At 42.2% G+C, this 25631-nt stretch overlaps 1 protein-coding gene across 1 annotated transcript in view; it reads left to right on the forward strand.

Annotated features, from left to right (window-relative positions):
- Positions 1–4618: 4618 nt before the first annotated feature.
- The window catches only part of LOC311232065 (ATP-dependent RNA helicase DDX39A), a 31109-nt gene continuing 10096 nt past the window's right edge, over positions 4619–25631 (forward strand). Inside the window, exons 1-6 of the mRNA XM_084318741.1 lie at positions 4619–4740; positions 5820–6028; positions 6534–6661; positions 9622–9898; positions 12195–12313; positions 14157–14288. Of these exons, the coding sequence (XP_084174867.1) occupies positions 5821–6028; positions 6534–6661; positions 9622–9898; positions 12195–12313; positions 14157–14288 (864 nt within the window). The 5' untranslated portion in view covers positions 4619–4740; position 5820. The remainder of the gene's footprint in view (positions 4741–5819; positions 6029–6533; positions 6662–9621; positions 9899–12194; positions 12314–14156; positions 14289–25631) is intronic.

The following is a 25631-nucleotide window of genomic DNA, read 5'->3' on the forward strand; positions in this document are numbered from 1 at the left end:
GGAGGCTGCAATTCGAAACTGGCCCCTGTAAATGTCCTAACCCAACCCCCTCCAATGTACAGTAAATGACCATGTATGGTTTTGTCAATATTCCAATGTACAGTTTTGCTTGTACAGTTGTACAGTGTGTGTCCCCCACCCGCCCACCCCTCCTACCCAACCCCTCCCCCCCCGCCCAACCACCTCCAATGTACAGTCCCCCCCCCCCCCCCCACCCCACTCAACCCCACCCCACCTACCCAACCTCCTCCAATGTACAGTTTCTACGTCAAATGTATATACTCTCTTTTCTGGACTCTTTTTGTATCACAAACAGTACTGTATTTGCAAATCTGGTATGTCATAAATGTATAGATGTAGCAGTACTGTCTATCTGTATGTTGTGTATGTCATATATGTTATGATGAATTGAAAATGGGGGACCCTGATGTAAACAAGACGAAAGTCTTTCTCTGGTCTGCATCCCCTTAACAATTGTATGTATTGAGCTGTACTGTACTGTACCCATTCTGCAATATGTTAATAAAGTTTTCAATCAATCAATCTTAGTGCCTCATTAGCCTAGGGATTAAGGATACATGAAGTATTAACTACACCATAATAATATTGAGGTTTTGATCCATAGAAAGGTCTGTGCTACACAATTTCAGTTAGATTAGATTTATTGTCCTTTAATTTTGCACTCATGACATTAGTTGCTTGCCGTTTAATCAACATCAAAAGACCCCCCACTTCCTCCCAGACACCCATTCCAAGAGCCTGTTCGCTTTCCAGGTCTCTCTCTCTCTCTCTGTCTGTGTGTGTGTGTCTCTCTCCGCACGTGTCGGAGGAAGCGTGCGGATACTTCAGGGTTCCCTTGTACCGACCAGTAGGAGAACATGCGCACAATAATCAGGTAGGGGAGGGGTGGGAATTGGCACAACAACTAAATTGGGACGGGGAGAAAACAGAGAAAATCGGAGAAAGAGAGATACAAAAAATTATAATAATAATAATAGAACATTCTAGAACATTTGTGTGTCACAATATATGTCATAATCAAACATTCTAGAACATTTGTGTTCTATATATATTCAACAATTTGTGGTGGGGAGCATAGTGTAGCGTTTAGGGGGTGCGAGGTGATGATGAAGGAGGTCGCGGATCGGAGAGAGAGAAGGGAGGGTAAGTTGACGTATGCTGGGGCGGTTAGCAGGGCAGGACAGGGTAGCCAAGAAAGGGTGCAGGGGGTTGAAGGAGGGCATTTGGCAGTGAGGGTAGAGCAGGTAGAGAGGGGAAGGGAGGAGAAATTAGGTATTGTGGCCTTCGTGGCAGGGGTAGTTACTGGTATGGCAGAGGCTAAGGGTAAAACAGCGATTGTGAAGATGATTGTTAGGATAGCGGTTCAACATCTGGGATTGGAAGGTCTGGACTGGGAGGTGGTGTATAGCGAATTGGCTGAGGGGGCTGCGAGGGACAAGGCTGCGAGGGACAAAGCAGCCCAGGATAAGATAGCGCCAGGGGGCAAGGTGGGTCCCGCGGAGGGGGGCTCAGACAGGAAGTAGCAGCAGTAGCTGCACTCCAATGGACAATGTAGGTGATGACGGGGTCCAGTAGAAGAAGAAAAAGAAGGTGAAGAAGGAGAAGAAGGAGAAGAAGAAGAGCCCATAAAAAGAATTGCGGAGGGCAGTAATACGCCTCGATGCGTCTACTCTGCCGGAAATTCAAATAAGAAGAAGAAGAAGAAGATCTCATTGTGCATCTTTGAACAGTACTGAACAGATAGACTAAACAACATAGATGGCAGCCTGCATTTCTCAACCAAGGTGCCTTCTTTACCATTTTGAAAGGTGAGTGTCCACAACGGCTAGCTAGCTGTTCTACTTGAATACTGAATGTTAATATTGAATCAGACAATATTGAATACTGAATGTTAATATCAGACCATATTGAATACTGAGTGTTAATTCAGGTTGACAGTTGACATCATTTGACAGTTGACAGGGGGCTGGAAAGTTGATCTAAAGGGGAAATGCATTATAAATGCCTTTTTTCTGTGTTTCACAAATTCAGCCTGAGACGTTCAGAGTCACTCCGGCCCGTGCGCACACACACTATTGTCACCTGTGTGTCGTTGCGCTCTGGGTAGTGTATCTGTAGTAGAGCGCTGTGTAGGCTACATCATCTGGATGGACTGTTTCTGTGCGAGCAAGCATGCATACTATAGAATTTAATCGTGCCGGCCCACATACCGGCCCACATTAGTGGCCCACACACCGACACACACTGGCCCACACACCAGCCCACACACCGGCCCACATTAGTGGCCCACACACCGACTCACACACTGGCCCACACACCAGCCCACACACCGGCCCACATTAGTGGCCCACACACCGACTCACACACTGGCCCACACACCGACTCACACACCGGCCCACACACCGGCCCACATTAGTGGCCCACACACCGACTCACACACTGGCCCACACACCGCCCCACACACTGGCCCATATTAGTGGCCCACACACCGACTCGCACTGGCCCACACCGGCCCGCCGTACAGACCATGTAGCCTGGGAGATTACTGAAATCACTGCAAGAGCTAGTAGGCTATTTTTAAGCATCTTTCTGTGTCAATTTTCATTTTTACATCTAACTTTTTCAGCCCTACCCTACCAAAGTGGGCCGATCGGAGTGGACTAAATGGGCCAGTCGAACCCCCCCATCAAAAAAATATATATATAAAAAAAAAAAAAAAAAAAATTGGACCAGCCCACTTTACTTCCGGTCCATTGGGATTCGTCCTGAACGTCCCGATGGGCGATGGCCAGTCCGGGCCTGCTGGTATGTCATCATCATAAATGTATAGATGTAACAGTACTGTCTCTGTATGTCATGTATGTCATATATGTTATGATGAATTGAAAATGGGGGACCCTGATGTAAACAAGATGAAAGTCTTTCTCTGGTCGCATTCCCTTAACAATTGTGTGTATTGAGCTGTACTGTATTGTACCCATTCTGCAATCTGTTAATAAAATGTTCAATCAATCAATCAAACCAACGCACCCCTGTCCACAGCCCTCACAAAGCCATCCCATGTTCCCAAACTGTCTCAAAAATCGAATAATGTGAAGTGGGGACTCATCTTTCTTTGCCATCATTTTGGGTTAAGCGTCTCGGCATGGAGAGAGTAGGGTATATCTGCAGAGCCACAGAGCCCAACGTCTGGGCGGGGCTTCGTGGCGTGGACGGGTTTGAGGCGAGGCTTCGTGGCGTGGACAAGTATTGTGGCCTGGACAAGTATTTGTTGGAGTGCGCATGCGGATGAGGGGGGGGGGGGGCTCTCTCGCTCGCTCTCTCTCTCGTTTACGAAAAGTATTTGTCGGAGTGCGCATGCGGATGAGGGGGGGGGGGGGGGGGGGGGCGGCTCTCTCGCATATAGTAATAATAGAGTATATACATTTGAGGGGGAATAAACTGTACATATACAGCACTGTTTGTGATACAAAAATAGTAGAGTACATTAACCTGGCACACAACATACTTGTTTTCTTTCACTCTAAAGTACAGTTTATTCCCCCTCAAATGTATATACTCTATTATTACTATATACTCTACTATTTTTGTATCACAAACAGTGCTGTATATTTGTAGACCTCTTCCAATGTACAGTTTATGTATATACTCTATTATTACTATATGCGAGAGAGCCCCCTCATCCGCATGCGCACTCCAACAAATACTTGTCGTAAACGAGAGAGAGCGAGCGAGAGGCGAATGCGGAAGCACTCTTGCACTCTTGGGCTGGCATTAATATAGATGCGAGCGGGAGAGCCCCCCCCCCCCTCATCCGCATGCCCACTCCAACAAATACTTGGCAGGCCACAATACTTGTCCACGCCATGAAGCCCCGCCCAGACGTTGGGCTCTGTGGCTCTGCAGATATACCCTATTGCAGTGTTTCTCAAAGTGGGGGGCGCGCCACCCAGGGGGGGGCGCAGAGGCATGACAGAGGGGGCCTTGAGATTTATTAAAAAAATAATAATAATTGATTACAGAAAATTATCACTAAAGTGCTATCTGTTGCAGCTGCACTGTTCTCCATGAAAATACCATTTCTCAAAATCTGAAAATCATTATTTAATAAAACACAGAAAAGGATCACCAAGTTACTCTGGATAAAAAAAACCTTTACAGACAACATTGAGACAAAGCTTCCTGACACATCTCCATCCAAACTCTTGGAAGAACTCTTTGAAATCTCATCTGATACCACCTAGAGAGCTAGTTTCAGAGTGTGGTGCTGAGCACCAAGTATCTCATCTCATGGCCCACCAAGTATCTCATGATGCAGCAGTTAAGGTGTTGATACCATTCAGGAATCAGGGCCTATTGCATGGAGACGCTCCATGCAGAGAAGACATAATATCGTAATAATTATACTATTTTATAATATTAAAAAAACATTTAAGAAATGTTGAGTTATTCTGCCTCTCTGCTTTTCCTAAACCATAGACAGCGTTTATTTTAATTGCCATACACAGACGTCGTGTGACTGTTTTGCGTTGAACACATAGAAAATGGTTTTTGAGGGGCTCTTATTGACATGAACACTGGCCAATCGCAGTGTCTGAAAGAGCAGAGTGTCCCGCCCTTCCTTCCGGTTGGGGGACTGCATGTGTGAGCAGTAGTTTCTAGCCAGCGTCGCATATTCCAACCAAGCCGAGAAGAAATACAGGACAAACACACTGCTAGGTGATGCATTTACATTCGTTTGTTTCATACTAAACACGTGTTATCGATACCAACACATTGCGGTTTGACTGCCGACGGAGAAACATTTCGACGAACGTGTTTTTAGCTCATTGCTAACCGAGTTAGCTAGCACCGTTACCTTCTGGTTGCATTGTGTCGCAGCTGGGATTATTATGAAGCAAACTATCAGCTAAGTTAGCCCAGTTAGTTCGATTGTATTTTGTTTTTTTAACTGGTTGTTTATCTGTGTCGAATCACACATTGCGTTTAGCACACTGCGAGGAATCAGTAGTTGGAAGGAACATAATAAAATGGTAGCTAACATGAGCTAGGTGCTCGCTGACGTGCTGACACGTTAAGGGTGAGTTTGAATGAGAACGATGGAAGTAGCTCACAACGTTAGTCTTATTGTTTATGGATGGACGCGGCCAGGGTAACTGTTAAAAACGACTACAGCTATACACCACGACGAGTACTATAGTTTTAGTAAATAGCTTCATGTCAACCATACGAGCTTGATCATTCATGCATATTTAATCGGGGTTTCTACAGATGCGGCCTACTAGCAAAACGTTGCTGTTTGGCTGGTAACCCAACCTATACAATAATATACCATAGCATTCCTCTGTTTGAGGAAACCCCGGTATTCAGAGCCTTCTGGGATTATAAACATCGCCTTTTACAATTGATCGAGTCAAACCATTGGACATTAGGCGAACATTTGTTTTCTGGCCTGCTATGGTATTTCCTCCCAACCCAATATACCATTTACCTTGGTATTGGAGCTAGTTGTTATGCTGCTGCTAACTATCTAATGAACTAGTAGTAGACCACTTTATTACAGTGCCAACCAATTGTAGTCATTACAGGGTTGAATTCACGTCTTAACCCGTTCACTACCACACGACAGAAGGTTAACCTTTCACTACCAGAGAGGGTTTCTGTCGTGTAGTTGTGATGAAAGGGTTACCCCTTTGTCGTGTGGCAGTGAAAGGGGGTTGACCTTCTGTGTTGTCACCGTGGAAGGGTTAACCATTTGGGAAGGGTTAAATAATTAATTTTATGACTTCTATTGATAGAATGGCTGAGAATGATGTTGACAATGAGCTGCTGGACTACGAAGAGGACGAGGAACCACAGGGAGCCCCAGAGAGCGCAGCCCCAGCGAGCAAGAAGGAGGTGAAGGGGTCCTATGTCTCCATCCACAGCTCCGGCTTCAGAGACTTCTTGCTCAAACCAGAGCTGCTGCGCGCCATCGTTGACTGTGGTTTTGAGCATCCTTCAGAAGGTGATTATTATTGTGGGATAGAGAATGTTTTTTGGATTTCCTTCATTTTGTCAAACTAAACCTTTGCGATTACAGGGACCATTTGGTCCCATTTAACCTAACTTGCACGTGTTGTATATTGACCAGAGACTTTTGGGATTTATTGTGGTGATAGGAGTTTCCCTTACAAAAGTATTTTCTTGTGAAAATGTTGTTACTGCGACAAGCTGCACGTAATTCCTCACTTGTGCAAATGAACGTGTGAATTCCATTTTTTTGCCACTTTAGACAACCGGTGTAATGTGGAGATATTCTGTGTCAATTTTTGTTGTGTGGAAAATTAAGGGTTGCATGCTTTTTGTATCAAATTAGAATTTTGTTAAGACTTCTCTGCCTTGCCTGGGTAGTTTGACTCCTATGGTCAGAACACAAGCCTTTTGGCACAACACCACAATGAAATCCAAAAGCGTTCTGATCGGGCAAAATAAACGGACTACTTATTAACACAATGTCATTTTTCTTTCAGTTCAACATGAGTGCATTCCCCAAGCCATCCTGGGCATGGACATCTTGTGTCAGGCCAAGTCCGGTATGGGGAAGACGGCCGTGTTTGTGTTGGCCACTCTGCAGCAGATAGAGCCAGTCGATGGACAGGTACGTTTGTTATGTTGCTTTGCAAGGCTGATGTCTCTATCTAACTCCTATACATGAGCCATGCAGCTCTGACGTGTTTGGTTCATACTAGCAGATACCTATACATGAGACATGCAGCTCTGACGTGTTTGGTTCATACTAGCAGATACCTATACATGAGACATGCAGCTCTGACGTGTTTGGTTCATACTAGCAGATACCTATACATGAGCCATGCAGCTCTGACGTGTTTGGTTCATACTAGCAGATACCTATACATGAGCCATGCAGCTCTGACGTGTTTGGTTCATACTAGCAGATACCTATACATGAGACATGCAGCTCTGACGTGTTTGGTTCATACTAGCAGATACCTATACATGAGCCATGCAGCTCTGACGTGTTTGGTTCATACTAGCAGATACCTATACATGAGACATGCAGCTCTGACGTGTTTGGTTCATACTAGCAGATACCTATACATGAGACATGCAGCTCTGACGTGTTTGGTTCATACTAGCAGATACCTATACATGAGACATGCAGCTCTGACGTGTTTGGTTCATACAGGCAGATACCTATACATGAGACATGCAGCTCTGACGTGTTTGGTTCATACAGGCAGATACCTATACATGAGACATGCAGCTCTGACGTGTTTGGTTCATACAGGCAGATACCTATACATGAGACATGCAGCTCTGACGTGTTTGGTTCATACAGGCAGATACCTATACATGAGCCTTGCCATGTCCTATTTAAGTCCCTCTTAGCTTTGCCCATTTGTAACTGTCAGTGTCATAAATGGCCATGATGGAGGGACAGAGTGACCCTCCTTTGGACAATTGACTTGAGTCAAGAGATCCACTCTTCGGCTCTGGTTCTGTCTTGAGGAACACAAGAGTGTTCTTTTGATTCTATGGGTTTTTTCCTCCTCTTCTTTGGGTGTTAAGCAGCCAGGTGATGTTGTCCCATGGACTGCCTGTGAAGCCCATTGAGAAATGTAATGTGATGTTCGGCTATACAAATAAATCTGACTTGACTACAGGTAGGGCTGGGCGATATATCGAGTATACTCGATGTATCGCGGCTTGTTCTACATGAGATGTAGTAAATTAGTATATGTTGTCACGTCGCGGCTGATGAGACTTTAGCTTTAGCGCAGAGCTGTCCTCATTTCATTATAGACATGACCAGCGCGGACCTTGAATTACATGCAATTGTAATTTCATTAGACAGACCAGTGCGGACCTTTAATGACATGCAATTGAATTGACTCAAGCAATGGGCTAACGTTAGCTGCTAACCAAGTTACCGGTATCCATGATGACTAGGTTAAGCTACCTAGCGTTAGCTGCTAACCCTGGAAAACGCTCAAAGCGGACTCCACAACACTAGTTCCATTCGTGAGGAAAGGGGGTGGGTTATATTGACGACGCTTGACAACAGAAGTTTAAACATAAATTTTTTTTATTCGTGTGTCAGTAAACTACTCTTAGTACATTTTCATTTAATTATTTTTTAAAGCATCTTCATGGTTTAATAATGCAAACATATGTTGCAGGGACTTATTATAATCATCATTTTGGCGTGACTGTATGCATCAAAGGGTTAAATCAAGCATTTTTAAGTGCTTTAGAGGAAATGTCAAAATATTGCGATATCTATCGTGATTAGGGATGGGTATCGTTAGGATTTTATCGATACTACTACTCTTATCGATACTGCTTAACGGTTCGGTACTTTATCGATACTCTTATCGGTTCTTTTTGATTATTTTTTTATGATTTTTATATTTGCAGTTGAGAGCATTGGTCATCTCCCTACAGTAAAGATTAGAAATGATTGAATTATTGTAAATTTGTGTGGAGTGGTGGGAATAGCTGCTTCAATAATAACGTATAACAACAACAGACAAGTTGGACAACTATGTATACAAAAAAAACCATATACACTGAATGATTAGTTGTTACCTAAAGTCCTTGGACTCCACTGTAGAGAACGGGTGCAGGCCTTTGACAACAAACTTTGTCACAGCCCTGTGACACTCGTTCACCCTATCCTATGTCATCTTTCCTCTAGCTGCTAGGGAGAAAGGACTTTGGGTGGTGGAGGTAGAGGGAGGATGTGTGGTGGGCTCACTGGCCTGGGACACATTGGTGGCTGATGCCTCAGCTTGACTATCTATAAAACGTTTTTCGATTGTAGTATTTGTAGCTAAACAATTATTTTGTTTATTAGCCTATTTGTAATAATTCGTTAATAGCCTAGGAAACTCCGTATCTTGGCTTACCGGCTGCAGTGGACGTGGATGCAGATGGACCACTGCGCGCAAGGCAGTCGAATACGGCGCATTTCTATTTTCTGCACACTAATATCGTGTTTTGCCAACAAATGTTTTGATAGATTGCTCGTATTGCCACCCTTACTGGCAAATGTTTTGTTGCACTTGTGGCAACGTGCGTTGTCGGCATTGACCCCTAAAGTATATCCATACTTTAGAACGCTTCGCTCTAACCGCCATCACGACTCAGTGCATGCAGACTCAGAGCTGTCTGTGTGCAGCGCGCTTCAGCACGGAGACAGTGCTTTCATTAAGGAGTACCCGTATGTATAAGAACTAAGTACCCGTATGTGTAGCGCGAGGAGTGTGTGTAATAATGACTCGCTGCGGCTCGCTTCTCGTGCAGAGACAGAGAGAGGAGAGATCGTTCACAACCTTTAAATAATAATAATAATAATAATTTCTCTAGAGTATCGATAGCAGTACCGAGGACGTCGGAGCTTATAAATACTCCGGTATTTTCTAATATAGTACCGGTTCCCGTTTAAAACCGGGGTCCGGGGGCATCCCTAATCGTGATATGGCCAAAAAATATAGCGATATCATTTAGAGGCCGTATCGCCCAGCCCTAACTACAGGTATTGCATAAAAAGTGCTCATACATGATTGAAGAACATCCATCTCCCCCTTCTGCCAGGTATCCGTTCTCGTTATGTGCCACACGCGAGAGCTCGCCTTCCAGATCAGCAAAGAGTATGAGCGCTTCTCTAAGTACATGCCCACTGTCAAGGCTGCAGTGTTCTTCGGTGGCCTGCCTATCAAGACGGACGAGGAGGTTTTGAAGAAGAACTGCCCTCACATCGTTGTCGGAACGCCAGGCCGCACTCTGGCCCTCATCCGTAACAAGACTCTCAACCTGAAGAACGTCAAGCACTTCATCCTGGACGAGTGTGACAAGATGCTAGAGCAGTTGGGTGAGTACAGAGCCATAGTTTGGGGCCATAGTCCCACTCCATTGACTATATTCACAAGGTGGCAATTTTTTTTTATCATGAACCGGGTGGAAAGGAATTCCAACCTGGGTATGACATGGAGCAAAATGGCCACTCTGTGAATATGGTCAATGGCTGTTGCTAAGCCATTTTAGATTCTATGGCAGAATATATATATTTATTTTTTATTTTAGGGTATCTCACCATGTGGAGTAAGATAATTATTAATGGTGGTCTATACAATTTTTTATGAATAGGAACCATGATTAGGACCACAGAGACTCGCCCACATCCAGTTATATTGAATAAGCATACGAGTTTATACTGTCATCTATTAGTCAACTACAAACTTTTCCGTCAAGCCAATTGAAGAATCCATTGTGATCGCCGGCCCGGAAAACGCGTGGGTTATGTATTTACAGTACCCAACGCTGAATCAATAAACGCGATCGATATTTGGAATGGCAATCAGGAATTGGAATAATCTTTTTGGATAACATCTGATCTGAGGTAAAAAAAAAAAAAAAAAAAAAATCAGTTTCGACAATGTTGACTGCAAACAAGTCATTGATAAACGACGGGCAGATTAGACACAGCCATAATTTAAGACGGAGATTATGCGTTCACAACACTATCATTGAAGTGGGTGCCGGCATTCAACCACGTTTTACCATGTTAACCAGTGGCACTGGAAGTGTTAATGTCTGAAGGAGTCGACTGAAGGCTTCTTGTTCTCTGCAAAAGCATGCAATTGGTCCACTGATGGATACATCTTGATATTTGTCTAGTCTAGTGTGTTCATTAGATGGGTGAAATCCTCTTTCAGTGCCTCTGTGCCTGTTTTCGTAGGCAGTTAGCCTCTGGTATGCATTCCATTAGCGTTAGCCACGCTTCTAGGCCTCTTTTCTTTTGGAAAGAATGAATATATATATTTTTTAGTATTCGACTAAGAGGTTGGCAGTCGACCACGGCTCCTAGTCGACTAATCGACTAATAGGGGTCAGCCCTACTGTCATCATTGTCGGCCTGAGAAGAGTGAAGACGGTGGAGACGTAACCGCTAAATTACTAGTCTATTCCACGTGATTGTTGTACGCTGTCGAGTTATCACTGCCATCATTCCTAATCAAATGATAAAAAAGATGTTCAGGAGCAGTTTTTTTTTTTATTGTATTTATTATGGATGTCCCATATTATCGGCCTACCGATATTATCGGCCGATATTGGCATTAAAAGGTAATATAGATAAATATAGATAACTATCGGTTTTCAATTTTTTGATTATTATTATTATTTTTTTTACATTTATTTAACCTTTATTTACCCAGGCAAGTAAGAACAAATTCTTATTTTATTTATTGTGAAAAGTATGCATAATGTTTAGGGCTGTCTTAAATACTTCGAAGCTTTGTTTGTAATTCGAAGTTAAAATTTATTTTTTTTGCCTCAAATTTTGCGGCGCCGTTCCGCCTCCATTCCAATTAAACGAAAGTAAGCGGCGCCTCAACTCCACCTCTCTACAACAAGCACATGGAGATTATCTGTGTTGAAAACAACAAGGACATGTGCAGCAGACATGTCGACGAAGAAGCGAAGCAATGCCGTTTGTTATTTAAGACTATGTCGGACAGATTTGTGTTCATTGTGCTGCTTTTTTAAAGTGTCCCGACCCATATAAAAATGTCTTAATAAAACGTGCTTAATTAAGTTGAATTCTGCCTTTGTCTCTATCAACTACATATAAATATTTATATAATTGTTTGCTTGATAGACGAAGGTTGCAACATAATTATGTAATGTCATGTCCGTTGGCTGTGAGAGCAGCCCCACTGCACCCAGGCAGGGCAGCCGAGTGAAACATTGTTGGCTGCGTCACAGTCACGAAAGGGCTACTTAATTAATCAATCCAATCCACTTTATTTATAGAGCACATTTAAAAAAACAACAAAGTTTACCAGTACAAGTCCCACAAACTTAAGATCAATTTTTTTTTTTTTTTTTACATTCCCCCCCCCCCCCCCCCAAGCTTTGAATTAAAATCGAAGCTCGACCCCGAAGCTTCGATTGCCAAAAAAAGCTTCCAAGGTCAGCCCTAATAATGTTGTGTTTTTTTGGGGGGAAACCCTGCATGTATCGGTTGATATCGGTATCGGAAATTAAGACTTGGACAATATCGGTATATCGGTAAAAAAGCCAATATCGAACATCCCTAGTATTTGTAAATACTTACAACTGACGTGACTAGTTCCATAATATTCTTTACCGTTTGTCTCCGTCAGACATGAGGCGCGACGTCCAGGACATCTTCAGGCTGACGCCCCACGAGAAGCAGTGCATGATGTTCAGCGCCACACTGAGCAAGGATATCCGCCCTGTCTGCCGCAAGTTCATGCAAGATGTGAGTCACCGTACACATTTTAGGTTGGAAAAACACGCCATGCAGCTCTGACGTGTTTGGTTCATGCTAGCAGATACCTATACATGAGCCATGCAGCTCTGACGTGTTTGGTTCATACAAGCAGAGACCCATACATGATTGATTGATTGAATACTTTATTTTGACACAAATCGTAGGACAAAACATTTTAAAAGACAAGACAATAACAGTGTCAACAACGCTGGTCAAAAATGGATAAAACACAATAAAGCCAAGGCTTGTTTCCATTGTGGTCCATACATGGAACATAAAAAGGCACAGAAACACAAATGGACATGTACACTAGACAGGATACATCCTAAAAATGTGTATAAAAACACCTAACCTGACAACTCATACAGTTAATTAATGTTAAAAGAAAATCCGCAACCCTTAAAAGCAACTCATGATAAAAGAAATAAAAGCCAAGTTATGATAAAAGAGATAAAAAAAACATTTTAAGACTAATTTGAGTTGCTGCTGAGCCATGTTTTTAGGGCGGATTTAAATCCGAGAGGGGAGTTCAGGTGTTTTATGAATGTTGGCAGGGCATTCCACATTACCGTAGCCGAGTAAAAAAAAAAAATGCATCTTTCCCCATGCATGTCCTGACTCTCGGCGGGACCAGGTCCGTGGGGCTCCCTCTTGTGGCGTGTTTGCGGACATGTCCTACTTTATTAAAATAATTTACTAGGTACTTGGGGACCGTTTCTTTCAGTACTTTAAAAACCAGTAGCATTTTAAGCTGGTGTACCCTTTCTTCAACCCTAAGCCATCCCAGACTGCTAAAGTGGGCTGGCGTTAGGTGAGTCCTAAAGTGAAGGTTGTGCAGGAGTCTCACTAGTTTGTTTTGGGAGGTCTGGAGCTTTGTCTTAATTTGTTTTGATATGTTGCTGTACCATGAAGTGCAAGCATAGTCAAAGTGACATTGGATGAGGGCTCCAGCTAGGGTCCTCAGAGAGTTTCTATTTATGAACGAGGAAATTCTAAATAAAAATTTGGTTTTTTGATTGACCTTAGTAATAACTTTTTGTGCCATTTTTTCGTTAGAAAGTTTGTTATTTAAAATAAAGCCCAGGTAGGTGACCTCCTCTTTATCCTCAATAATGTTTTCACCTACTCTAATTTTAAAACCCTGCGATTTCTTTAGGTTGGCGTTTGACCCAAAGAGTATGGCCTCTGTTTTTCCCAGATGTAGAGACAATTTATTGTCACTGAGCCAAGAGCAGATCTTTTTCATTTCATTGCTCAGGACACTTTCCACTTTAGACTTATCCCTGTCAGAGACCAGGAGTGCCGCTTGCGGTTAGAGCCATGCAGCTCTAACGTGTTTGGTTCATACAAGCAGAGACCCATACATGAGCCATGCAGCTCTGACGTGTTTGGTTCATACAAGCAGAGACCTATACATGAGCCTTGCCATATCCTATTTAAGTCCCTCTTAGCTTTGCCCATTTGTAACTGTCAGTGTCATAAATGGCCATAATGGAGGGACAGAGTGACCCTCCTTGAGACAATTGACTTGAGTCAAGAGATCCACTCTTGGCTCTGGTTCTGTCTTGAGGAACATGTTCCAGAAAATTACTCAAAATTGTACTGTGGTGAAGGTATAAGCTGGATTGTATCATGTGTAAGCAGCTACAATTGTACTGCCAGCACACACTTCTGTTATCAGACCAAGCTCATGAAATCAGCTAAGAGTGTTCTTTTGATTCTTTTTCACTGTAGTTTTGTTTTTTGTCATTGACGAAGGGTCTGAATACCTAGCAACCGGGTGCCATCTGGTTAACTTCACTAACTGGTTTGTCTCCCTCTTGCTGTGTAGCCCATGGAGGTGTTTGTGGACGACGAGACCAAACTGACACTCCACGGTCTGCAGCAGTACTACTGCAAGCTGAAGGACAGCGAGAAGAACCGCAAGCTCTTCGACCTGCTGGATGTGCTTGAGTTCAATCAGGTATATACAGACTCAACTCTTAGAACAGTAGTTGCTCTGGACGCCAGGGTGGCGCACCACGTAGCTGCGCTGCGATTCCCGGACCTGGAGTTCTTTGCCGCATGTCTTCCCCCAAGTCTTCTCCCAACCATCCACTCTGTTGGGCCTGTCCGAAATAAAGCAGTAAAATGCCAAAAAACATTAAAAAAAAAAAAAAAAAAAAAAAACAGTCATTGCTACTAGGGCTGCCCGCTTTGATTTGACACAGATTTTCATTCAATATCGATTCAAATAGGCTTAATGGAGCGGTGTTCAGGGGGCCTGCACCTGCCATAGATGTAATTTGGTCAACTGAGTTTCCGAAGTAGTTAGCAGAAACTCTGTGCAAGGAAAACTAGGGACATCTGCAGGACAGGAAGCAAACAAGAGACATTTGCAGGACAGGAGGCAAACTAACTAGAGACATGTAACGGATCCAGTAAAAGTCAAAGATTGAAAGAACAGTGTTTTCCCTGTAATTGTACGCGAGAACCCTGCCAGGCCAAGCATTTTTATTAAGGCTGTCAAAGTTAACGCGGTATTAACGCGTTATCGCCCGATTCTATTATTATTATTATTATTATTTCATGCACACTTTATTCATTGTTTTAAATTATTATTTTCTTTTAAGTTATTTTGTGCATCACTCTGTTTTGAATTTGATGCAAATTTGCAATGCATGAGGGCCATCCTTTTGTGTTAAATGGCTGCATAAAGCAAGCATTTGTTGACTCATGTTGATGAGAGTATTAAAACTTGGAACTTGAAAATGATCCGTTTAAGGTAGATGATTTTTTTTTTACTAATTTGCGATTAATCGCGAGTGGACAATCATGCGATTAAATATTTTAATCGATTGACAGCACTAATTTTTACATATATATATATATATACTGTTACGACCCTGGCTCATGGGTACGCAACCTATGTGTAACCAACACCAAAACCCTGTGCTCTAACTCAAAACTGCTACTAAACCAAGGAACTATTAATGTAAATGTAAACTAAAGTGCTAAGGTAAACCAACGGACAAGGACTGAAGAACCTAATAGCTCTTTCTCTAAGCACCGACTCTGCATGTGTGTTCCTAGGTCTGTCTTTACAGCTCCCAGCAGGTAACCAATCAGCACTAATTGGCTAATTGGCAGCCCTCACCTGCATGCCCTGGTGACACAGGAGTGACCAGCCTCTAGTACATAACAATATATTTTTTCTTTTTTTTCGTGTGAAGTGAATCAATGCACCTCTCTAATCTACTCGGTAGTTGTAGTCTTTCGAGGGAGAAAAAAAAAGCATGTCTGCGCAGAGTCATGCATCCAACACCAAATCCCACAATTAAGCATTACATCACGCGCAGGAGTGGGTTGTGACAATTAGACCATGCCTAGGGGTGGTTGTTAGACCCCCCTAGGCATGGTCTAATTGTCACAACCAACGACTGCGTGTGGTTTAATGGCTTTTATACAACTGGCACATTCATCCAACCTTATTGCTATTAGGGGTGTAACGGTACGCGGATACGTACTATACCGCCTCAATGTGGTCCTCCGGTACAGTACGTGCTGTGCACCGAACGATTGCAATGGTATGGAACCTTTTTTTGCTGAACTTAAATCCCCCCGGCCCTAATATAACGTGCACAACTAACCGGATGTTAGTTGTGCTCGGGCAGGCGTTTCAGCGTCATGCCCACCCGGACTAACAGACTGAAGTTTAGTTTTTATCCCAGGGCCATATGTGCACTAAACCCAGCTAAAATTTAAAACAACAGTATCCCTTGCACCCCCCCCCCCCCCCCCCCCCCCAAGCACACACAACATTAAGGGATAGTGCAATTATCTTTCACACACCCCTATTTATATTTAATGTTATTTATGCCTTACTCCTGTTTTTAAATTTAATGTGTTTAGGACTGTTTTTATATTTTTACTAGCACCTAGGGCTGCATTTTAAATTTCGTTGTAACAACTGTAACAATGACAATAAAGATCTATTCTATGTTGTTTGTTCATCCCACGCAGCGCGCAGCTACACTGAACAAGAGCTGTAATTCAGCATAGCATATTAGCCTTAGTATGGCGAGTCAATACTAACTGACCAGCCAGAGCTAGAAGATGCTCCCACAACATTCAAGTCTCCCGTTTGGGATCATTTCGGATTCCCAGTTAACCACAGTAATGGACAAAGACGGGTGGATCGCACTAAAGCTACGTGCCGGCTAGCCCCTTTCGTGACTGATGCACACTTGTGATGCAAGCCTTGCATCACAGTCACGAAAGGGGCTACGTTGCCGGCATTGTTCAACTTTATTGCAAACTTTATCACGCATTTGAAACGGCATCACCCTAATGTGAATATCACTGGTACACCGAAGAAGCAAACCCAGCTCCCCGTGGCATTCAAGCAGCATCTCACTATTAATTCAGACCGGGCCAAAGCAATAACAAACGCCATATGCGTTTTTATATCAGCAGATATGCGACCATACTCCGTTGTCGAGAACACTGGGTTTAAGCACATGTTAAAAGTAATAGAGCCCCGCTACCTAGTTCCCTCTCGTCCGTATTTCAGCCAGCAAGTCATACCAGCTCTGTATAAACTAGCCCCTTTTGTGACTGTAGCAAGCCCTGCCCCTGTATTCAAGCAGGGCTTGCTCATGAAAGAGGCTCTGTATAAACAAGCACACGCTACAGTTGTCCAAGGCATCTGCTATATAATAATCTTCAGATTTACATTAAGTGGTATTAGTAGGTTACAGCAGTAAGCATTAGTTTGCTCAGTAAATTATGGCCAACGTTTTATATTGTTTAATACACAGGGTTCGTACGGGTGCTCGAAATCCTTGAAAATGCTTGTATTTCAATGTGCTGTTTTCAAGGTTTAAAATGTGCTTGAATTGTGTATAAAGTGCTGGAAAGTTATTGAAATTGTAATTGTACTTTATACTTTCATAATAAATCGCTATCTGACTGAATAGTTTTGTTTTTAGATAAAGAAATAAAATAAGTCGGAGCGACTATAGCGAGCCTAATTGCGTTCGCCTTTCACGCAAAATGAAATGTTTTTTAATTTTTTTATTATTATTAATATAACCTGTGCCATCAGAGAATAGCGCGCGTGTGTGTGGCCAACATGCCGGGAGGCTGTCGTTTTAATGAGCTCTGGCTTGGAGATATAAAATATAATTCATGGTTAAAAAGAGGAGAACATCCCAGAGTAGCTGTGTGCAAAATATGCAGAAAGGACTTGCAGATTTTTACCATGGGGCAGTCTGCACTTTCGAGCCACATGAAAGGTGAGCCAATGAGCCATGGGTGTTATTAACATGTCTTTGACTGGCTCGCCAGGTACTACTAAGTTCGAGACTACAAGTGCTCCACACCTGTCTCCGTAAATGTTCGTTATAAAAATACCACTTCAATAATCGAAATAGTCAAGTAACAGGCAGAATACATTATTGGAATTACAAACTAGTGTTTACCGGACTCCGTTTTTCACCGCAGTGTTTTGAAATAGGCAGCATGTAGCCTAGCCTAACGGTGTGGAACTGGTGTGGGGCAGTTGTAGTCTGGAACGCAGTAACATACTGTATATGTGTGTCATAATGTAAACAAGACTAATGTATTTCTCTGGTCTGCATCCCCATAACACTATGACGACGAGGCGCCCCGCAGCGATTTAGGCCTCAGAGGATTGTAAACAAACCGATGTACTTTCTAAGAGCTTTATATATAATTTATAGTATTGCTATCTGTCCATTCTCATTGTCACTTGAGTGCATAAACCGTGCCTTCATAATGGCTTAAAGAAAATAAAAATCCATCGGTTGGTTGTCATTTTATAGCGTCGTGAATATAAGGTATATCGCGCTTTTTGTCTAGGCTTTTCTGCAGGAGGCTGCAAAAAAGGCTAAACGTTGGCGCCGTTATATCAAACGCCATTTCTGCTGTATATATACGAATGAAATAAAACAAACTGCGTAGCATCCAGACTATTACAGAGCATCTATGGATGAAATGGGGGCGGCGGGGAACGCCGATCAGTATTATTGATTAGCAATAGAGTGTGCGTTCCGGTAGCCAATGTCGGTAGTCTATCACGTTAGGTTATAAAACAATATCCAATCCAGCTGTAATTTGGGGTAATATTATCCTACCGTCAGGCCATGTGATCGCCGACAGCATTTCCTCACCAGTCATCGGATTCTGGTAGATCGATATGCACATTGGCTAATCATAAATCCCATTATTCCACGCTGAAAAAAACGTTCGGCAAGCTGATCTAAGATGGAGGGGCTTCGTTTGGAATCAAGGCTCTATGATCCGCCCACAGGACTGTAAAAGCATTTTTTTTTTTAAATCCCATTAATGATACTGCAGTGGAGCGATGGCGCCCCTAAGCGGATCTGGCCGGTACTGCATGTTTCGAAAATCTAATATGTGGAAAGATCCTGCTAGTGGATCGGGTACCTAATAAGCGTTATAAATATGGAATAAAACAGTAACAACTCGTCACAAGTATACTCGTGGCTCTGGACCAGAACGCATGGAATCGAAACACCTATATACTCGTGAACGGACGCCATAGTAACACATTGGACGCCAACAACGTGATAATTCGTTATTGCCCGCCATGCGTTGAACGCCAACAACGAATAAACACGTTTTTGGGATCACTATTTCATTTTTTCGCCATGGCATTAATAATTCATCCAGCCTCCCTCCGGGACTGCAGCTGTACCCTGTCTGATATTGCAACGCCTCAATACCATCGCCTGGTGGATGATCGGGCGAGTTACACTCCAAGCCAAACCGGAAGTGGCGCTGGTGCATCGAGGAAATTCCTCTGGTAGTAATATCTTGTAACGTGGGTCTAGATACACACTCGAGTGCATGGGATCGCTTTCGAAACGCAATAATCTATATGATTTCGGCGTTTATTGCGTCATACAAACGGGAAATGGATCTAGCAGATCGACGTCAAATAATTGGAATATTTTTCCTCCAGTCTCATCGGCGAACGGTAAGAGGAATTATAACGTTATTTTCAGCCCGATTGTTTATTCATTTCACTGCAAACCATCTGCTCAACATATCAACCCATACTAAATAAAGCTGCTACTGACTATCAAGGAATTATAAACGACCCCCCCCCCCCTTCCTTCACGCATGATGAAGCATAATGTATACCGATCATATACATTTGAATTTTTTAATATAGCGTGTATAGGAAAGAACCGCCAATCGATAATCTATCATATGCTTCAGGGCCTATAACTCGCGTTTTTGGAATTACAGCCGAAAACCTTAAAAACGTACTTAAAAAAAAATATATATATATATAACGTTCCCACATCCGGAACGATAGATACCCGATGTTGAATGGGCCATAGTAATGTCGATATAGCTATAATATTTAAAAAGTTATAGCCATGCAAAGAAGGTAAACATCTCCATAGGGTTACAGCGCTGGCAGACTGGGCATAAGGATGGGCATACTGCGTGGCAATCAAAGTGTTAACAATTGTGTGTATTGAGCCGTACTGTATTGTACCCATTCTGCAATCTGTTAACGTTTTCAATCAAACGTGACGAGCCAGGCCAATTTTAGCATGTTAATTTATGGAAAATGCAATCTAACAGCTAACGTGAACTTTACAGTAAATTACATGGATAATAATGTTAAGGTAGTTAGTTCATTCCTGTAGGTACTAGGTAGGCCATCATTAGGCTCTAAAATTCATAGGCAGTATCCAGGGGAGGAAACTAACTTTTTGGCTTACCAGCCAACTGGCGAGTATCTGATTTTTTTTACCAGACAAACTGATTTTTTACCAGCCAAAGAAAATCGCTAATTGTGATAATTACTTCTTTGTATGTCTTCGTCTAAATTGATTTTCAATCATAGTAATAATCACACCGTGTCTCTACTCTTTAAAATATTTATTAGCATAAAACATTAATAACAGTCTCTACTCTTCACAATATTAGCATAACACATATTAACATGAAAGAGGGATCTATTCTGGACTGGGTTGGGCTGAACTGGGCAGTGAAAGATGCTGGGTTGGACTGGGTTGGGCAGTGAAAGAAAAAAACCGAAGTATGTTGTGAAGTGTATAGATAGATAGATGTGAAATGTATAGATGTAGCAGTACTGTCTATCTGTATGTCGTGTATGTCATATGTTATGATGAATTGAAAATGGGGGACCCTGATGTAAACAAGACAAAAGTCTTTCTCTGGTCTGCATCCCCTTAACAATTGTGTGTATTGAGCCGTACTGTATTGTACCCATTCTGCAATCTGTTAATAAAGTTTTCAATCAGTCAATCAAGTTAACTTTGAACCTCGGTTGTCAAGCCACGTCAATGTTGTGTATGCATCCGAGTGTTCACTGTGCCTTTAAGACGGCACGGTGGCCTTACGACAGTGCTGTGAAGTACCGTCGAGTGTTGCGGTAACGTCAGTTGGGTTGGTCTGCTGTTGTGCACTGGTTGATCTAGCCCCTTTCGTGACTGCGATGTGCAAGCCAGGGGCTTTTGAGCATGAAATAAAATGTCTAACCTTACGTCGTAGTCCGGTGCGCAATAGACTAACATACACCTCTGTAATTTAAATGTGTCCTTGCCTTGGACTCGAGAGTTGTACTAGGGTTGGATGCAGTTCCCCGTTGCTCAGTCTGTCTGTTTTCCATCTTCTGTGTTTAACGTTATCTGTTTGCGAGTGCTTCCTTGACTGATGGCCAGTACCACGGGACTTTTATTCAACATTCTATATTTCCGCGGGTTGGCCAGTACTGCAGGAACTTTTATTAAACATTATATATGTCCGCGGGTTGGCCAGTACTGCGGGAACTTTTATTAAACATTATATATGTCCGCGGGTTGGCCAGTACTGCAGGAACTTTTATTAAACATTATATATGTCCGCGGGTTGGCCAGTACTGCGGGAACTTTTATTAAACATTATATATGTCCGCGGGTTAGCCAGTACTGCGGGAACTTTTATTAAACATTATATATGTCCGCGGGTTGGCCAGTACTGCGGGAACTTTTATTAAACATTATATATGTCCGCGGGTCTTGTGCAGTGCTCTCGTGGCACTGTCAACTCGCCAGACTGGCGAGTGGTCTTCATGAATCACTCGCCAAACGTAAAAAATACTCGCATTTGGCGAGTAAAATGGCCTAATTTCCTCCCCTGGCAGTATCCTATAAATGAAAATGAAATATAAATTGTGTATGTACATACATAAGGCTCAAGGAGCTGATTGACTGCCTACCTCAAAGTCTGTTATCTTATTTTGCAAATTTTCAGTAAATATTTGATTGAAATTGAAGTTTTATCTGGTGATTATTTGAATGATTGTTTACCTACAGGAATCAACTAACTACCTTAACATTATTATCCATGTAATTTACTGTAAAGTTCACGTTAGCTGTTAGATTGCATATTCCATAAATTAACATGCTAAAATTGGCCTGGCTCGTCACGTTTGATTGATTGAAAACTGTATTAACAGATTGCAGAATGGGTACAGTACGGCTCAATACACACAATTGTTAAGGGGATGCAGACCAGAGAAATACATTTGTCTTGTTTACATCAGGGTCCCCCATTTTCAATTCATCATGACATTTATGACATGCACGACATACAGATACAGTACGTTACTGCATAACACATCGGCTCAGCCAGGTTATATATGATGCCAAGTCTACATCATTTTGGTTGTTTATAGCACAATAACATCTGATTTAATGTGATGGAAGAAGTGAAATAATCATTTTGAGTAAATATTTAATTTGCCACAGCCGCATAAGATGCTGGAAAATCTTGAAAATGCTTGAAAAGTGCTTGCATTTTGCCTTGGAAAATAAATAGATAAATGAAAAGCATTTTTTTTTTTACTGTACCGAAAATAATACCGAACCGTGGATTTTGTGTACCGTTACACCCCTAATTGCTATACAGACATCCAGCAAACTAACGCATCCAACTTTTCTTTAGTTTTTAACCTACTTTCTATAGAACATTCTTAGATGCTTCTATAGAAAATAGGTAAAACAAATTAAAAAGTTTTCTTTGCCCTATAGGGGAAAAAAGTTTTCTTTGCCCTATAAGAGATTTTTTTTCTTTTTTTATATACCTATATATAAACCTACTTTCTATAGAAGCAGCTGGGAGGTGCGCTGTTTTAAGTGAGCGTGGGTTATTGAATTGATTGATTGATTGATTGCTAATTTTATTACTGACCGCCTTGTTTCCATCTGGTTAAGTTTAGGCCCTCTTTCGAAGTTGGTTAAGGTTAGAGTTTGGAATCAGGGCTGGTGGTCTATCGCCCTGCTCTAAAGACAAACTCTAACCTTAACCAACTTCGGAAGAGGGCCTAAACTTAACCAGTTGTAAACAAGGCGGACAGTAATAAAATTAGCTGTTTCCAACTGGTTAAGTTTAGGCCCTCTTTCGAAGTTGGTTAAGGTTAGAGTTTGGAATCAGGGCTGGTGGTCTATCGCCCTGCTCTAAAGACAAACTCTAACCCTTAACTAACTTCGAAAGAGGGCCTAAACGTAACCAGTTGGAAACAAGGCTGCTTCTATAGAAAGTAGGTAAAAAAAAAAATTTCAATCAATCAATTGGCACGATTTTTATTTTGTTCCACAATGACTCATGACCCATCAATTACATCATCTAACATTGTTTAAGCAACTAAGACATTCGCTGTGACAATAGTTTTTCATTTAGTCTTTATGACCCTATCGCCATTATCCTTTCGTAATGTTTCCTGTCCGGCTTGTCCGCAATCTTGCTTTCATCCCTAAAACCACGAATGGCGCATTGATAGTAAGGCGGTTGTGGGCGGGTCCTGGGACCAAGAGCGTTGGGTTATGAAAAATACCCATGTGTAAGTTGACTGTTTCAGCCAATCAGAATCGAGAAATTTGCATGCCGTTGTATAATTCCTAGCAAACGATCATTATCCTCAGCAAGTCGAGCGAGCTATCTATCTCTGGGACACTGGGGCGTGTATGCCTTCTACGAAGGAACTGCGTTTCCGCGTTGGAGTTTTGCGCTCTGATTGGCCAGGTCATGGGACACGATTTTAATATATATATTTGTTTAATTTTTTTTTATACCTTAAACGGATCTTTTTCAAGTTCCAAGTTTTAATACTCTTATCAACATGCGAGTCAACAAATGCTTGCTTTATGCAGCCATTTAACACAAAAGGATGACCCTCATGCATTGCAAATTTGCATCAAATTCAAAACAGAGTGGTGCACAAAATAACTTAAAAGAAAATAATAATTTAAAACAATGAATAAAGTGTGCATGAAATAATAGGGGAAAGAAAACGTTAGGAACTTGTTACATTCACACACACAAGGGCTGATTAATCACACACCCCCCTCTCTCCCTCACACACACTCTCCCAGCTCTCTTTCTCTCTTGCCCCTTCCTCATCTCTCTCACCCCCCTCTCTCTCTATCTCTCTCTCACACACACACACACACACACACACACACACACACACACACACACACACACACACACACATACACACACACACACACACACACACTTCAGCAACAAACATAGTATCAATGAGAGCATCAATAATACACCGGAGTGAAGTCTAGTAATTTCTTTTTTTAGTTAATCTTGAGTTAAAAAAATTAGTGGCATTAATAGAATCGGGAGTTAACGCGTTAATATCGCGTTAACTTTGACAGCCTTAATATATATATATATATTTTTTTTATATCGGCCCTATCTTGATATCGGACCGATACCGATGTGTTAAAGAAATGGCCATATCGGCCGATATTATATCGTGCATCACTAATTTATATCACTTCATTTTACAATACAGGTTTGAGGTTTTACATCCATTATTACACAGGCAAACCTAAAGTAGCAGAGACCTCTGAGGGTTTGTTTTTACGTAACCCCTTAAGCCTGAGTGGTCCAGTACCGGTGCAAAATTAATATCTCATCATAAATAGATCAATACAGTCCATATTAATTATTACAATTGCGTTGTAAACGGCAGTCAAAGTATATTTTCAGCACTACGTTTGTTTACCAATGATTTTAAGTGTTAGCGAAATATGAGTGTATAAATATCTGACTGCATCACAGCGGAAACCTGATGAAACGACGCTGTCATTCAAGTTTTGGACATGGACATTTCATAAAACTACACTACCCAGCTCATGGTAGCCGCTTTGGAAGCTGGAGCTGCTTGACGTGATTTTTTTTTTTTTAAGTTATTTTCGTGATTATATCTCATGGGTCGAAAAAAAAACTGAACGTTATTATCATTCACAGTCTTTGCTGCCCTGTGACGGGCGCCTGGTGGCACTAAATCCAGATTGAACTGTGTCATTGGAAAGAGGAGATTTGGCCTGATCCATAGATCAGGGTTTCCGTTAGAAAAAATTGTTGCCGGTCTCCGTGACCTGCAAGATTTCAATCTACCGGACAAATGAGATTAATTCCGGTCATAGTTTATTGAGCTTTAAAACAATTGATATAGGCTATATAAAGAATGTCATCCTCAAGGCATGTAGATTTATAATATTATTACTTAAAACGAGGCTACTTTTGCGTATAGTCATTAATATATTCCAAATAAAATAAGTCCCTCGATACTCCGTGCTGCTGCTGACTTGAAATAAAATAGACCGCGTATGTGGGCAGTCGGTCCGACACTAAACAGCAGTCTGTTATAATCACATTTTTATGAGCTAACGAATTCCGTTATATTGGACATTTGTATTAATTATATCAAGCGAAGAACTGAGAAATTTTGCAGAGAGAGACGGCAACAACATTATCGTGGGTTTGCGTGATGTATATCTCCACCTCCCAACGGACTTGGTGCTGGTCATAATGTCCGGTGAAAACAACTCCCTCCAAGCACAACTTGACCACCCGAACCGTACCAAAACAGGCCAAAATTAAATAGCCCATGCGACGAACGATTCATTACATTCGTTTCATCGTTGCTCCACCAAGCAGCCGGTCCAACAATGAAAGCTGTTATCAGCGCGAGCCGGCCGCAGTTAGTTTGCAAGAAGCATCCAGCTGCAGACCCGCAGAGCAGCTTTCCAGGTCTGGGGACCGCACTGTGCCAGCAAAGCTGGTGGGTTCTGTGGGTCTGCAGCTGCATGCCTTCCGCAAATCCAGCAGCAAGCTCTCGCTGAGCGAAGCAACGACAACAAACGCAATGATTGTTTCGTTCATCGCATAGGCCACCCAACTCCAGCCCATCCAAATACAATTCAAATAATCAAACTGTGCCCAGAGGGAACTATTT

This window comes from Notolepis coatsorum, assembly GCF_963971535.1.
Source record: "Notolepis coatsorum genome assembly, chromosome: 7".
Lineage (NCBI taxonomy): Eukaryota > Metazoa > Chordata > Actinopteri > Aulopiformes > Paralepididae > Notolepis > Notolepis coatsorum.